The 17317-nt window shown below is 36.6% G+C and overlaps 1 protein-coding gene across 1 annotated transcript in view; it reads right to left on the bottom strand.

Moving 5' to 3' along the window:
- The window catches only part of LOC121734058 (synaptotagmin-4), a 50879-nt gene extending 33592 nt beyond the window's left edge, over positions 1–17287 (bottom strand). Inside the window, exon 1 of the mRNA XM_042124466.1 lies at positions 17069–17287. Coding sequence (XP_041980400.1) covers positions 17069–17120 — 52 coding nt within the window. The 5' untranslated portion in view covers positions 17121–17287. The remainder of the gene's footprint in view (positions 1–17068) is intronic.
- Between the last annotated feature and the right edge of the window lie 30 nt (positions 17288–17317).

Genomic DNA, 17317 nt, shown 5'->3' with positions numbered 1-17317 from the left:
CGGCACGAATGGGCCGGCTCGACCGGAGAAATACCACGTTCTCACAGAAAACCGGCGTGAAACAGCGCTTACGCTGTGTTTCGCCGAGTTAGTGAGTTTACCGGAGGCCCAATCCCCTACCCTATTCCCTTCCCTACCCTCCCCTATTCCCTTCCCTTCCCTTCCCATCCCTACCCTCCCCTATTACCCTATTCCCTTTTAAAAGGCCGGCAACGCACCTGCAGCTCTTCTGATGCTGCAAGTGTCCATGGGCGACGGAAGTTGCTTTCCATCAGGTGACCCGTTTGCTCGTTTGCCCCCTTATTACATTAAAAAAAAAAAGTAGAGCGCTACCATAGTGTTATTTCTCATGTGACAAAAAATATTCTAATCTAATTTAATATTCTTGTCTGCTACGTTTAAATTTAATTTTAAATCTCAATAGAGAAGGCTTAATAATGATGTTATTGGATCCAGTAAATATAATTTTACTGAACTGGAGAATTATTCAAGATTTTACTCTAAAATTTACTTGAATAATTCTTCACTTAGAGTTTCAATTAAACATCTTTGAGCCAACTATTATATTTTATTTAAAAAGCGATCCCCAATAAACTCTCAATCAAATTTTCCAGGTAATTCGAAAACAAATCGTGTGGCTTCAATTTCCCTGACAATTTGCTGGCCATGTATTGACTGGCATCTAATGCCCGCGTCGGATAATAGGAAATGTTCGGGGAAATACGAACTATTTGCGGTTGTGGGGACGAAGCGACGTACGGTATTGCTGGTATTGCGTCGTTCCGGACTTCAGAGACAGGTGTATCTAGATGATATTATGACCTAGCAAATAAAGACTATACTCTTCACATTACAACGATGATCATCCATCCATACTTTCCTGACTTATATTATAAATGGGAAAGTGTGTGTCTGTCTGTTACCTCTTCACGCCCAAACCGCTGAACCAATTCAAACGAAAAGGGTTCGAACATTTTTGTATGGAGCCTGGCATATCTAGCCGCCGGCCATTTTGATTTTTTTTCAAAATTTCCGAGCACGATAAAAGTGGTATATTTGGATAGAATATATTTAGAAGTAAAGATAGCCATATGAGTACAAAGGACACAATATGGCGATCTTTACTTCCAAATATCTTGGAAACGTGACACTTTCGGATACCATGTTATTTAACATTTTTTGTTTGTATAAGTGTACTCTATCCAAATAAATATAATATAATGATATCGTAAAATTTAATAAGCATGGCCTTGTAATATTTAAGTGCAGAGGACCGAGCACTTTTATCGTGCTCGGAAATTTTGAAAAAAAAATCAAGATTATGGCCTATGCCACAAAGGTTCGTACCCCTTTGGTATGGATATATACTTTGAGTCCCGGGAAAGGACGTATAGGATACTTTTAATTCCGGAAAAAATGAACGGTTTCCGTGCGATAAACGAATTTTGGCGCAACGGAGTTGCGGGCATCGCATAATTGGTAATATAAGCACTAAGCAGCGCTATAGACTATGTAGATCGTGAACCCCGCAACACCGTCGTCTTAATCGCTTCAATTTGACCATCATGAAATATACCATCGAGGAAATTGATTCCTAGGCAGTTCACCAACGTCATTTGGTCGGATCAAACGGTTCGAATCGGTCGGTTGGGTTTGACGTAACGCGACTAAACTACGTAGGTCCCCCATCTGCCTAGGAATTAACATCTCTGATAGTATACATAATAAAAAGACTCCCAAATTCTTATTTGGCACTATCACACTCCATAGCAGCTAACATCTTATTCCTTAATAATGCGCCCAAGAGCTCATAATACGCACCCAATCTTATGAGAGTACAATATTGATCTTTATGATGTTGTCGATGGTAATCGCTGCAATTATACGACCCTGGACCCTAGTATAGACGAAGCACATTCGTGTAATAGGGTGGTGATTTACGTACATAATACGCAGATATTGTTCAAGAAATTGATTATAGGTACCTACTTAATATAAAACTGAATATTATATGTCATGAATTTTCCAATTTTTGGGTACGCATTAAATAGTGAGCTTGGTATTTTATTTTAGTTATTACTTATAACGAAAAAAAGTTGTAAAATATATTTTTATAGAAATAAAGTTAGCAGCGAAGAACTCTTGTATAAGCTTTTCAATTTTTTTAGTAGAGTTTTAGTCAAATCACTATGATATTTTTTCAGATATATTATTCGCCTTGCACCTTTACTTATTAAGTATCTGATTACTAACTATGCAATGTATCTATCAAAAGATTTTTTCAACTTAATGCAACATACAAAATTATTTATATTATTGAATAGCGTGTTCACGCTGCGATTGGGGTCTCTACGAACTCTCTCTAAACTACATGTAAACTTTTCATCCCATTTCCTACACCATAACAAATAACATAGGTCCGCACTCTGCACTCAATACATAACTGCACGTTGCAAACTGGGTGTCACGTTGTCGAAGCGTGCTCTCTATATTTAGATGACATGATAATGGGATATTGGATACAGGTGCTTAATAATTTTGACGACTTCATACTGCCTTTGTAGCTTGAAATACTTTTCTATAAATAACCAGAACTGATATATTCATTTTTAAAACGGCCTTTCTCGTTTGATCCAGTCCGTTTTTATTTAAAGCAAAATGGTTTTCTTAAAATATGGAAGAGGAAATGTAGCTCTGTAAAATGTTGGATTAAAATTAAACAGAGTATATAAAGCAATGATATTCTATGTTACTAACGATATAAAGGGTGACAACTGATAAGTATAGTAAGGAGTAAAGACCAACGAAAACTAACCGCAGGCGAAGCCATAATATAGAAAATAGATAGTACTATCATAATAATATATGATCTCTTCCTTAACTTTTACTATCTACTATCTAGTTATCTACTCATAATAATACGATGAGTTTCGCCAAAATTCGTTTATCGCCGGGAATTGCGCATTCGCTTCAATTCAGCGGTTACGGCGTGAAGAGGTAATAGACAGACAGACATGCTTTCATATTTATCGATAATAATATGCGAAATATAACGCCAACAAAGCTATCCTATCCTATCCTTCAAATTTTTGGCGTACCGAACTTAGTAAGTGTCCATAAGAATACTCGTATAAGTCCGTCTTGAACCGTCCAGGGGTAATACAAGCCGACTTGTTAAGTTAAAAGCCTGCAGGCTGACAAATTAATTTCCATTACCGCTCGCCGCCCGCCGCCCGCCGCCCGCCCACGACTGTGACGTTTCTACGAAGGCCCTCCATTTGGAACGTAAATTGATTTTACTAAATCAATTATTATTGGAATGTAAATTGATTATTATTAGAATGTCGGAAAAATCACCGGTAATTACTAATTACTAGAAAGATTGATTTTATGTTCGATGTAACTTTTCGAGAAGAGATTTTCAGAGAAGTTGATTCGTAGGCAGTTGACGGACCCATGACATTTGGTCAGATCATGTCAATTCAATGTCAATTGTGATCTGTCGGCTGGGTTTGACATAATGCGACCAAACTTCGTAGGTCTACCTATGAATCAACTTCCTGGAAGTACCATCCATACTAACATTATAAATGCGAAAGTGTGTCTGTCTGTCTGTCTGTTACCTCTTCACGCCCAAATCGCTGAACCGATTTGGCTGAAAATCTTTAAGTCACGGGAAAGGACATAGGATACTTTTTATCCCGGGAAAATGTACGGTTCCCACGCAATGAACGAGTTTTGGCGCAACGGAGTTGCGGGCGTCATCTAGGCGGATATATTCTTCCAAATTCTATACTCTTACTAAGTACTTTTTAAATTTTGTACCTACGTCAGTAACATAATACAGAAAATAACCAGCTTGTTTCCTTCATAATCCCTTCCCTGTCTTTTAAACACAGAACACGTTTCTTCCTTTTACTCAGTGCAAAGTATTCACGCAGACACGTCATAATAATATATTAGAAACACCTGTTTCCTTCGCATATTCACCCGGTTTTATGTCAACATATAAACCGTCAAATTACACACAGACACCCAAATTACAGATGTTACGACGCCAGATAAAATGTCTCATTTATACCGGCGTACATTTGCAAATCTCACTCAAACCTGTAAATAATGTTTGTGAAGTGAAATGGGGATTATGCAAATGAGGAAGCAGCCGGTATAAGTATACCCAAAACTGAATAGTAAATGACTAGTTTATATTTATATTATCTATATTATAATGTTTTAACATGATATTAGGACTTTTATTGGTAGCACACAGATTTTAAATAACATTGAAGAATTAAAAATTGTGTATCAGAATTGGGAAGAATACGATTTGCTAGAATTTCAAAGTTTAAACGTATCTACGTTCTACATAACTCAAGAATTGTTTATTCAGTAATCAGTGATGAAACCTAACTAAAAGCAAAATTTCATGAAACACAGCCGTTTCCAAAAAACTCAAATCCTTTAATAATTCCAATCTGTACATTAAGAGAAAATGAGAAAATATTTACTTACCAAAAAATATGGACGATTACATCGTTCATATTTTTTTTGGTATGTAAATAGTGAATCTTTGTACAGGAACCTAGGTAATTACTATCTTAAGCTAAATAATAACTCAAATATGGTAAATATTCTCGTATGGGAAATTATCTTGGTATTACGTTTGTATGAGAACTGCGATGGCACCCGGACTCTTAATCACAATAATTACATTTATCATTTACGAAATAAAATATGTTTTTACATTACATTTTCCAATAAAACGTAAACGACTGAAACCCAAAAAAACATAAAGCTAAATTCAATTTATTAATATCAAACGCTCTCGTGTATAAATCCATCCACAGCGGGTTGGCAGCTGGATCGAATTAAAATATTAATTAAACAGATGTTTTAGAAATTACAATATTATTATGTATTGTTACAATACGTGTTACTTGACATTTTGGTATAGATATAGATTCAAAGAGAATGAATATTATGATATTATACTGGAATTTGCCTTATCCATATTAATATAATAAAATATGCGAAAGTTTGTCTGTCTGTTACCTCTTTAAGCCCAAACCGCTGTACTATTTTGATATTATGTATGGAAATACTTTGAGTCCCGGGAAAGGACATTTGAAACTTTTAATCCCGGAAAAATGTACGGTTCCCGCGCGACAAACGAATTTTGGCGCAACGGGGTTGCGGGCGTCATCTATTAACAATATATTTATTATTTATAATTGCCATCTAACTATAGCGTTTATTATTTTAGGTACTTTCTTTTACTGTTATGGGTTTAAGTACCTATCAAAATAACGAGGCACAGAAATTGATACAAAATTACGACATTTAAAAAAATTGATTCGCTGTTTGGACTTTTCGTGAGGAAAATGAGACAAGAATCTTGTACATTGTGGGTTCCCAAACTTATTTTAATGTTTTAGCGCCCCCATTGTTTCAATTTAAAATGCATCCAGATGAAATAAATTACCTCTCAAGCCTCTATACAACGCCCCCATTTTTTTCTCGGTCCCACACCACCCCCCTTTAGACCTTCAGCACCCACAAGAAGGCGTTATCGCCCACTTTGGGAATGACTGTTGTATATGATTATAGCGACCATGTTTCTGCGACGAGGTTTTTTCATGTCGTTGTTTTTTTACTTCGTCCCGTAGAAAAACTAAGATTGTCGAGATATACTAACAAAAAACTCTGTACAGTACTTTCCATAAGCAATTTAAGTTGAAGAGACCAAGTTCTAAAGTCTAGACTCTAGTCTAGAGTCTAGACTCTAGAACTTGGTCTCTTGGTCTAGACTATTGACTAATTACTTCAAGTGCAAACATTAAAAGTACTTTTAATTACGAATTCGATGGCTGAACTTACTTTGTTTTATGTTTAAATTAAGTAATTGAATTACACGATAAGTTCAAATCAAAATAAACTTTTAAATTAACACAACCTAAACCTAAAATATTTTTATACAAAATGATTTAAAAATAATAAAAAATATGCGATACAATAATAACATGGCTAAATATATTTTAAAAAGGCTGTTTTTGTGTAGGCTGACCCTCGTAACTGAGAGAATAATTACATTACTTACTCTGTCTCCGTGTTGTTTCAACAATATAAATAAAGCGGTTATTATAATAAATACAATATTTACAAGTAAAGAATGAGATTTATTTTAGAACTAGATGACGCCTGCAACTCCGTTGCGCCAAAATTAATTTAAGTATCATTTGTCCTTTCCCGGGACTGAAATTTATAGCAAAATCGGTCAAGTGTTTTGGGCGTGAAGAGGTAACAGACAGGCGGACAGACACTTTCGTATTTGACGGCCTCTGTAGCTCAGTGGTTGAGCGTGTTGGCAGCGCTTAAGAGGAGTCCACACCGCCCTTTTTTCCATACAAACGTTGTCCCCTGTTTCCTCCCTGGATAATGCTAGTAGAGTTATAATTTTTTCCTGAATATCTACGGCCACTAATACAATGTCACTATGTTTTCATTTTTTTCATAATTTAATTATTAAATAAGATATGAACGTTCAAAAACCCAAAAAAATGGCCAGATTTTCCGCTGTGTTCAAACGTCCAGAAAACAGATTTGGCTAGATTATACAAAAAAAAAAGCAAAACATAGGAACACAGCTCAAGCCTTTCTTTAATCTTTAGTGAAAAAAGTACTTAAATCGGTTAAGTTTTGGAGAAGGAATCAGGGGACAACGAATCGTTGATTTTCTGGATTTTCTGCAGTTGTCTCTATCGCGTTCTGCGGTATAGGCTTGAGGTAAGGGAGACAGCTATAGATATTACAAGTACTTTTTATTTATTTCTCTAGCCCCTGGTGTATCCTCTTAAGCCGGGGGTCGCGGGTTCGAATCCTGCCGACGGAACAAAACATTTTCAATGTTTCTGGGTTATGGTTGTGTATAAAATATATGTATCGTATAAGTAATAAAAATCTTAAATATATGTATAGTATAAAAGTATTAAATATATTTCCGTTGTCTGGTACCCGTAACACAAGTCCGTCAGGTACTTAGCACGGGGCCAGACTGACGTGGTGTGAAGCGTCCATAGATATTATTATTATTATTTATAATATTAGTATAGATGTACTGTCCTTAATGTCTGTTATGTGACTTTTCCAGTATGCCAGACAAATATTAGTGGACCTTTGATCGCTGTGTCAACATTTTTACTAGAATGGGTGCTATCAATAAAAGTAAAACTCCAAAAGATGTAATCAATGTAAAATAAGTAAATATTTACGATTTATTATTCTTTATCTAAACTCTTTTTACGTATCTTGTATTGTCATAATATATTTGTGCAATAAACTGGCACACAGCTCAATTCTGTTCCCCGCTTGCCGGATTATCACCCTGATCTCGATATTTTGCTTACGGTTAAAGGTTATAAACATGAAATTCATCTCACACAATATCTCAATCACAAAATCTTAGAATATTGCTTTATTGAATTAGTATTGTTTTGTACTACGTTTGAAACGTAAATTAACATACTAATAAGTGCTAGTAACGTAAGTGGACATCAAAATCTCAAATTATAAAATTTACTAAATCTTTTATAACTCAGAGAACTACAATTTTTACTGAACTGTAACTTAACGTAGAGTTTGACATAAAAATATGGAGGTAATTTAAAAATCTTCATTAAATAATTATGTAACGTTAAGTGGTGATTAAATCTCTCTGAGTGCCGGCAATAGAATGCATGTAAATGACCTCTGCCAACTCAAAATTCTTGGAAAAGTTATTTGTTATGCCGACGACACTGCACTTACCTTTGTGGCGGAATCATGGACAGATCTGGAACGCAAAGCTCAAAATGGCTTTTCAGTAGCTGAAAGATGGCTCAAATCCCATACCCTTACGTTAAATTCTGCGAAAACTAATTTTATTACCTTCTCCGTAAATCCCAATTCCCAACCAACAGTTGGCTTATCTTTAAGATCACACATCTGCATGACTTCCCCCGGTGCACTCCAACCCCTTTGTAACTGCCCTACAATATCCTCCGTCGGCCATTATAAAATATCTAGGTGTGACGCTAGACAAATACCTCAATTTTAAAATCCATATAAACACGCTGATAGGCCGTATGCGTAAACTAATCTATATATTCAAAAATCTACGTCACATTGCAAACCAAGAAATAGTCCGCAAAGTCTATTACGACCTATGCCTACCCATAATCTCTTATTGTATCTCTTGCTGGGGCGGAGTGACAAAAAGTTCATTGAAGCCGCTCGAGATATCTCATAGGGCAATCCTGAAGGTTGCAACTTTTCGTCCAATCTTCTTTCCGACCACAGTATTATACAAAAACTGTAATGTGCTGAATATTCGACAATTATTCATTCGCCATGTAGTTCTCCTTCAACACCGAAACACTACTTTCATCGCGATTACGAAGCGTCGTAAGGACAAAATATGCCAAATACCCCAACCGCGACCGTCTTTTACAAAACGGTTCTTTTACTTTTTGGGCCCATATCTTTATAATAAGTTTAATCTAAAAGTACCAGTGTACGAATCCACATATAATATATGCAAGAAACTAGTCCGGAAATACCTACAAAATAAAAGTTACGATGAAACGGAATGCCTTATGCCATAACTTTTTATCAACCCTCGGTCACAATGCAAATATACACATATGCATGCCCTAGTATATAATATAATATTAACGTCTTGTTTAAATTTGGAAATATACGTCAGTAATTTTTAATTTGGAACATCTATAGGGAAAGGGACTGTTAACCCTTACTACAGGTTTTTCAACCTATCAAGGGTAACAGTGCTTCACCCACCAGTGACGAGATTGTAATTTTGTAAACTGTGATTAATTATTAGAAACATTGGTTGTAATCTCCATTTTCTGCACCGATAAAGTTATTATTATTTTGTACCCGTGCGATGCCGGGGCGGGTCGCTAGTCAAAATATAGAATATAAACTCGCTACCTCGCTTTATTATATACCGCGTAGCACCTCGTAGCCCGTAGCGTTTCGTAGCACGTCGTAGCTCGTAGCGCTACGATAAGCGTAGAACTACTACACAACCTCCAATAATAAGCGAAGGCTACATTTATCTTATCTTGATCATTTTATCATGATCATCTTATATTAAAAATCGTTTAGAGTTGATTTTTTATGGAAAAATTACGTTATTTTTCAGGCTTAAGCCAGTAACTTTAATAGTTACTTGTAGCATGCTGTGAGTTAAATATCATAAATATGTAGTTTTTGTACAGTTTTAAAGTGGTGTGGTTTTTTTTATGAAATAAGGGGGCAAGCGAGCAAACGGGTCACCTGATGGAAAGCAACTTCCGTCGCCCATGGACACTCGCAGGTTCAGACGAGCTGCAGGTGCGTTGCCGGCCTTTTAAGAGGGAATAGAGTAAGAGGTTAGGGGAGGGTAGGAAAAGGTATGGAAGGGAATAGGGTAGGGGATTGGGCCTCCGGTAAACTCACTGACACGGCGAAACACAGCGCAAGCGCTGTTTCACGCCGGTTTTCTGTGAGCCCGCGATATTTCTCCGGTCGAGCCGGCCTATTCGTGCATGGCTCTCCCACGTCTATACGATATGATTTATGGTACATAAATCATAAAAAATTGCGCAAAGCACAACATCGTACATAGTCTTATAATCATCGAAATACTACTGTAATGTTTTTATCATAGTATAAAAATCTAAGATTACTGTCAAAACCAATTTTGAGAACTTGACCTACAAGATATTATAAGATTAATCTTGATTCTTGGCGTATGAAATAGAAACTTAATCTGTTATGCAAAATGTATTTCAATCTTGAAATCGCTTTGACCTTTATGAAATTTCTGAGCGACGAGACGTAGTCACAATATAAGTTATATACAGTAGATGAACATCTTACTAGATTGCCAGAATCTGACGCACATTAGCGTGACTGCAGTAAACTTGATAGGAAATTCAGTGTTATGTCTCACACGCGTGAACCTTTTTGTCTGTCTGTAACGGGTTTGATAATATAACTCAATATCGCACATAGTGTCGCTAAAAGCCTTTCACCCTCGATATTATGAATTTGGCTTTTTCTAAACTACGTATAATTTTTCAAGTAAGAGTTTTTCAAGTATTTCATATCATAAAATAGAAAAAATATATTCTTCATGGTGTAAGTTCTGCCAATTAAAAAATATATAATTTTCATATGATATATTTTTTAATTGGTTGGTAACGTTGAAATATACATTTCAATACTCATTTTTTTTAATTATTGAACTAAGCACTAAAGGAATGTTATGTCACTTGTATATTGTATGTCAATCTGCGTAGATTTCAACTAATGAGTCTACTGTATAAAATTTATACTGTGATGTAGTTGTTACAGATTCGTTACGAGAGGTAACAGATGGCAGACGGATTAAATTATAAACCCTAAGCTGGAGATATATTAATCTGGCCTGAGCGAGGCTCCGTCCTTGTACAACTGAATAAATATAACTGACTGTGTTGTTTTATTGTTTAGTTATTTTATTCTCTTTGTAATTGGGAATTTAAGTCCTATTAAGACTATTTCGTGATTTGTTTATGCGTCAATTATTAAACCATAAAATGATATAGAAATCATAGTTAAAAGTATTACTTAGCATGGGATTAGTGACATGATACTACCTGGTTCTAACGTTTTTATTACAATTTACTATACTTTTGAAGTGAAAAATCAAAAGAAATGTTGATAATATATCACACTTAAGTTTTTTTTTTTATGAAATAAGGGGGCAAACGAGCAAACGGGTCACCTGATGGAAAGCAACTTCCGTCGCCCATGGACACTCGCAGCATCAGAAGAGCTGCATGTGCGTTGCCGGCCTTTTAAGAGGGAATAGGGTAATAGGGGAGGGTAGGGAAGGGAAGGGAATAGGGGAGGGTAGGAAAGGGAATAGGGTAGGGGATTGGGCCTCCGGTAAAGTCACTCACTCGGCGAAACACAGCGCAAGCGCTGTTTTACGCCGGTTTTCTGTGAGAACGTGGTATTTATCCGGTCGAGCCGGCCCATTCGTGCCAAAGCATGGCTCTCCCCCCGTATAAAGTGTGATATATTTATGTTATTAAAGAAAATTTGTGTGTTTTTATTAATTGTGTAAATATATCTGGTTCAAAAAGATTGTTGTGTCTCATTATTGTTGGAAGAATATTCACAAGAGTATCAATATTATAAAAAATATATATATAAACATATTTTATGACAGGGCTCATAAGGGCTTATTGACAGGGCTTATTAGGTACTGAAGGTCGAGTTGAGGTCCCTGTCCCTTTGACCTTTGCACGCCCTTATTCTTATTAGCTCGCACACGAGTACCATTGAGGAAATTGATTGCTAGGCAGTAGACGGACCTACGTCATGTGGTCGGCTTATGTCAATTCAATGTTAGCTGTGATCGGTCTGATGGGTTTGACTTAACGCGACCAAATTACTTAGGTCCGCCATCTGCCTAGGAATGAACTTCTCTGATAGTACTTACATCATGTCATAAGTTATAAAATTATAGGAGAGGAAGTATCAAAGTGTTTAAATTCTTGGATGGAATTTGTTCTGCACAATGTATAAATTATCATTTAAAATGAATTTGTTACTCAATGACAAAAAAGTTTTTTTATTCTTTATACTGTTATAGGATTCAAATTGTCTGCATCCTGAATTTCATCCGAATCAGTTGAGCTTAGGCGTGTATAGGCAAAAAAAATATAAATGAAAAAACATAGACATTAGACATACTTTCGCGTTTACACCTAATAAAATATAGATTGCTATAAAATATAAGCTATGAGAGTCTTACACGAGTAAATTGCAGTCAAGGCGGGGCGATTAGATCGCACATTATCGAGATTCTAGGCCAACCGTGTTAAATAAGATAATATTAATAGTTAATTTCACAAAAAAATCTGGATTAACATAGAGTCTCGTATATTTTAAGGTTTTATTTAAAATGGTTTTACGCCTACTCCTTGCTACGGCACTCGTGTAGAAAAGTTATTTTAATAGATATTCTTATATATAAAATTCTCGTGTCACAATGTTAGTCACCGCGTACTCCTCCGAAACGGCTATACTGATTTTAACCAAATTTTATATGCATATTCAGTGGGTCTGAGAATCGGCTACTGGGTACTTTTTATATTGATAAGTGCATTTGTTGAATAAATAATAGTAAATGATTACAACTCGAGGTTGACGGCGACCATTGTTTGTGCGACGGGATAGCGATGGTCGTTGCCTGCATTGTGACATACTTATTTAGTCACTTCAATAAAATAATACGGGTGAAATGTTTTATATGGCAAAGAAACGTTTGCCGGGACAGCTAGTAATATATATTACGTATAGAGCTCCCAACATCTCAGTACTAACAAATATAGCCTCTAGGCACCGCCATCGATCTTGTGAACTAATTTGGGAATACCTCCGTGAGAGCAGATCCATCTGTCAAGGGGATTAAACCGTATATATGATTTACAATAACAACCCATCTGTCAATGTCTGTATGATGTATTTATTGCTTAATAAATAGCTTAGGGCCTGTTTCACCACTTTCTGATAAAGTGCCGAATAACTATGTCCACACTATGCAATTTCATCTTCAATTTTCGTCATCATCTTTTTATTCAACTTTCGTTTGGCATATTCAATAATTGAATGCGTCAAAATCCACCCGCGTTGGAAAGAAAAGTATCAGCGTCGCGGGCACAATAGACATAACTACCAGTAGTTCGACTGCAAAGAAACGGACATGTTTCAATATCTGTCAAATTCGTCGGGTTTCACTAGGATTATGAACGGAATGTGCCTCGCGCTGGCTGATATAATTTATTTTTAAATATTTAAAATAAAGATTTCAAAATTGGATTCTGAGAATTTTAATCGCATGTGCCAAAGCACAAACAACAATACGACCAAAGAGGAACACATCCAGCGAATATGTCATAGTTTTAAATTCGTAGGTAACAATTTAACAACCCTAGCGACGATTTTCGTCATAATACGTCAAATTTAAAAATTTCAACATCAGTTCTAAGTCGGCATACTCTATAATTCTGTCTACTCTGTCGCGGGCATGCCTCACGTCGCTGTTGACTGCGCTATAACGCATGCCCTTGATGAACAAAAAAAGGCACAGTGTGGACAAAGCTTATAGGCTATTCACAACCTTTTCGACAGATTCTCCATACTTGATCTGTCAAGTTAATTGGTGGATAGCCTATTCGTCATTTATCAGGAAGTGGTGAAACATGCCCTTAATATTATAAAATATTCATACTAGATGACTCCCGCAACTCCGTTGCACCAAACTCGTTTATCGCACGGAAACCGTACATTTTTCCGGGATAAAAAGTATCCTATGTCCTTTTCCGGGACTCAAAGTATCTCAATACCGATTCAGCGGTTTGGGCGTGAAGAGGTAACAGACAGACAGGTAGACACACTTTCGCATTAATATTAGTGTGTAGCCCGCGTATTAATATTATAGTTTTCTGTATAATTGTATTCGCGATTATGTTTGCTCAAGTATGAGAGATGCCGAAAGAGCGAAGAAAAGAGAATTTTACAGCTCAATACTAATTTGACCCTGGGGAGGCCTTTGCTCAACAATGGAACTGCAGGCCAGGAAAAAATACTAATATAAAATATCCTATCGTTCAAATACAAACATATTAAAGATTAAATTTTGTAAGTGTGTGTACGTTTGTTTTTTCCATAAAGTTAATATACCTAGCGGAATAGAGCAACAATATCAAGCTGTCAAACGAAACCAAAATTGGTTTTCATCTGTGTGAAAAATGTGTATACGTATACACTTACACAAGCATGATTCATGATTGAACATGAATTCTATGAGATTAAATTGTCAACGTGCGGCACGTGCCGACTGGACGTCAAAAAAAGAGTGCTGGTGTCATGTATCACACGTCTCTTTTTACCACGCAGTGTTACTGATAGTGACATCTCTCTTGCTCAGGCCTTTGTTTCTCTATTCCGCTAGGTATATTAACTTTATGGTTTTTTCACGCAAAAGTTTTAAACGGACCGATACGACCTGCAAACCTTCAAGAAAAGAGCGTATACCCTCTTAAAAGGCCGGCAACGCACCTGCAGCTCTTCTGATGTTGCGAGTGTCCATGGGCGACGGTAGTTGCTTACCATCAGGTGACCCGTTTGCTCGTTTGCCCCCTTATTTAATAAAAAAAAAAACTTTGTTCAAAGTTGTGGTAGTTTAGGCTCTGTATAAAGTTATAGGTATTAACTTATTACTTAATATGCTTTTTATCCCACTTACCACAAAATTATTATAGCTACCAAAACATAGCCAATCAAAGGTTTTGGACAACTCAAAGATTATTTTTGTTAATTTCATTTCGCTTGTTATACGAAAACAAAAGTGTAATCACCAAATTGCGTTGTGATCGTTGGTGATGTGAAGTGGTGAAATCAACTCCAGCTTATCATGATATTGAGTAATTACTTGCTTTTTGATTAATGAGTTTCATACAACAAAATGAATAAGACAATATGTTTTGTCTACAATGTCTAGCTGACGAGTACCTCAATTTTTGAACAGCTTTAGGGCCGGTATAAATAGTCGGCACTCAAGATGCATCTCGGTCTCAAGACACGGTTCAGGCTCTGTGATTGGTTGGCTGTCAAAATTGGGACCAATCACATAGCCGAACCGCGTCTTGAGACCGGGTCGCATCTTGAGTACTGACTTATACCGGCAGCAACTAATATGTATTCTGTGCCGGCAGGATCGATTCATATGCGTCCGCCCGATGTAGAGGTTTGACCGCAGCTAACGAAATCACAAACAATTGTATGTTTGTAATATATTGTAATTTATAAGTTTGTAATAAATTGTTATATACAATTGCTTGTTGTCTTGATGTGTGAATGAATCGAGCTAAAAAGGAGGCGGTTATAAATATGCAACTCCTCGCCCTTAAGTGGCCGGACAATTAACTGTACTTGTACTCTGTATCCATTTCATTTTGACCGCGCGCTTGCTAGGGGACGCTGGTTTATATTTGCACACGGGTGCCACATGGGCTAGAGAGGGCCAGCCAGTTACCCAGCTTCTTTTTTTCTTCTGTGTCTTCTAAATATGCTTCGTAAATGCACAAAATTTTCAACGGTTCCATTGCACGACACAAACACCTGGTATATAAACGTTGGACAGCAACTGAATAAAATGCACTCGTCTGGCAGCCTAACAAATTTCTGCGACTCACAAGTCACAAAACTACGCTCGTGTGGCAGTCCAACAGAATTACTGATGAGCAAAATTTCTGCCAGCAGAATTTCTGCGACTCACAACTCACAAATTACGCTCGTTTGGCTTCACCCTTATAAGTTTTTTCGTTTCCCGCTGCAAGTTAGGCGACCATTATGAAATCATTTTAATCGGTGTAATAGTTTACTGAACTTTTAATAATTACTGAGCTCTACGTTAGGACGACAAATTATTATACACTATACTATACACTATACTATACTATACACTATACAGTCCTTTTGCAACCGTAGTCTGGTAATTAAATGCCTCACGACTTATTACAATAGATGTTATCTATGCTTGCCTCAAGATGGGGGATGTGCTTCAGTTAAGCTTGAAGCACCCCGGGGGTGTGTGGGACTGGCCGACGAGGAGGGCCAAACCTACCCACTAAAACCACCTGCGGTTTGCCATCAGCCGTATAACGGTGTGTCCTGGATCTTCGGACCACAGGACCAGCTTCACGCCCTATCGGTCTGCCTCATAATGGACCGGTCTTCCACCAAAGTAAGGGAATGTTTCGGCAAAATAATCAGACCTCCAGTAATAAGGTTAAATATAAATCTGGGTAAAGTTACGATGCCATTAGTAAGCTCCGCTTGATTCAATATACGACCAATTAACCGACCTGTTTGTTTAAGGTGGTATTAGATTTCATTAATTGTTTGTTGTGTGAATGTTTGTTAAAAATGTGGGACTTTTTGCGTCGTTTCAGAGTGAAAATGCAATAATGCAGGGTGAAAATGCGCATCTTAGTAGAAGTAATATATTATTAGTCTTTATATAAGTATTTTGAGTGACTGTCCGCAATTTTTTAAATGCTTTTATTTAACTTGCTCTGTATGTTGTAAGTATGTTAGTTCAGGTGGAATTCTTTAACTCAATTTTGAAGTACATACATTTTTTAAACGTTATGGTCGCCGACGGATCCGACATACCACTTTATTGTAGAGTCTGAAAGTGTAAAATGATATCATATTACGTTTCGTCCATTGCTGGAAGCAAACAAGAAGCAACCTTTTCTTCCATAAGCTTGATATTATTTGCCAGCAAGATTATATATTAAGGAGCAACAAAAATTAAATGACTGCCGGTCAAGAAAAACCTACCTACTTGGTTTTGGTAAAAAGTCATTTAAGTAGCATCAAATAAAAATTTATAAATAATATTTTTTTTATAAAAGGCAAAGGTTCGTTTCGTTACACACTATTAACTAATATTTTTAGTATTTTTATATAAGAATAAAAATTCTCAACCCTCTACGCAACTGGACAACAATAGATCTTTTATTATATCAGTTTCATTAATGTCAATTAAAGTTGAGTTGCTGGTGTAGTTACTAAAGTATAATTAAAATTCCATTACTCTAAGTACGTACTGCGTATCGACATAATATTAATTTGTTATAACATGAAAGGACGTTCTTAACGAATGTTTTAATTTTAGAACAAAATCAATAGTCTTATAATAAACCAGTGCTAAATTGCTACTGAATGTACTCATACATTTCATGTATGAAGGCAATGTGTCGTGTTTGATCATAATTTTCGGGTACACACAAAACTTCTGCGTCATAATATCATATTTTGTACAAAACACTAATTCAAAACCAATCTAACGTGTTTTACGTATTCCAACAATTATTTATTGGAATAAATGTCTTTTCCATTCCATTCTATTGATCACAAGAATATTTTGTATGTACTTAATGGGTTTCTATCAAAATATACTCACCAGAGTCGACGGGAGCGATGTCAGGTCCATCGTGCGGAGCCAGTATCTTCATCGTGATAGCCCCAGGCAGAACGCTACTTGCTACCGACACCTTGGCTACTTAGTATCCCAAAAACCACAATCTGCGTATATTTCCCGTCGGACCGCAAAAATAAGTCGAACCAAACAGGCTGTTTTCTGTACTGCACTATCGATTGTGTTCTGAGGGTAGGCGCGCATGCGGACTGCCCGTCAGCGCGCGCAGGCGGC

The sequence above is a fragment of the Aricia agestis genome, chromosome 15 (assembly GCF_905147365.1).
Source record: "Aricia agestis chromosome 15, ilAriAges1.1, whole genome shotgun sequence".
In the NCBI taxonomy this organism is placed as follows: domain Eukaryota; kingdom Metazoa; phylum Arthropoda; class Insecta; order Lepidoptera; family Lycaenidae; genus Aricia; species Aricia agestis.
This window is presented reverse-complemented; position numbering and strand designations above follow the sequence as displayed.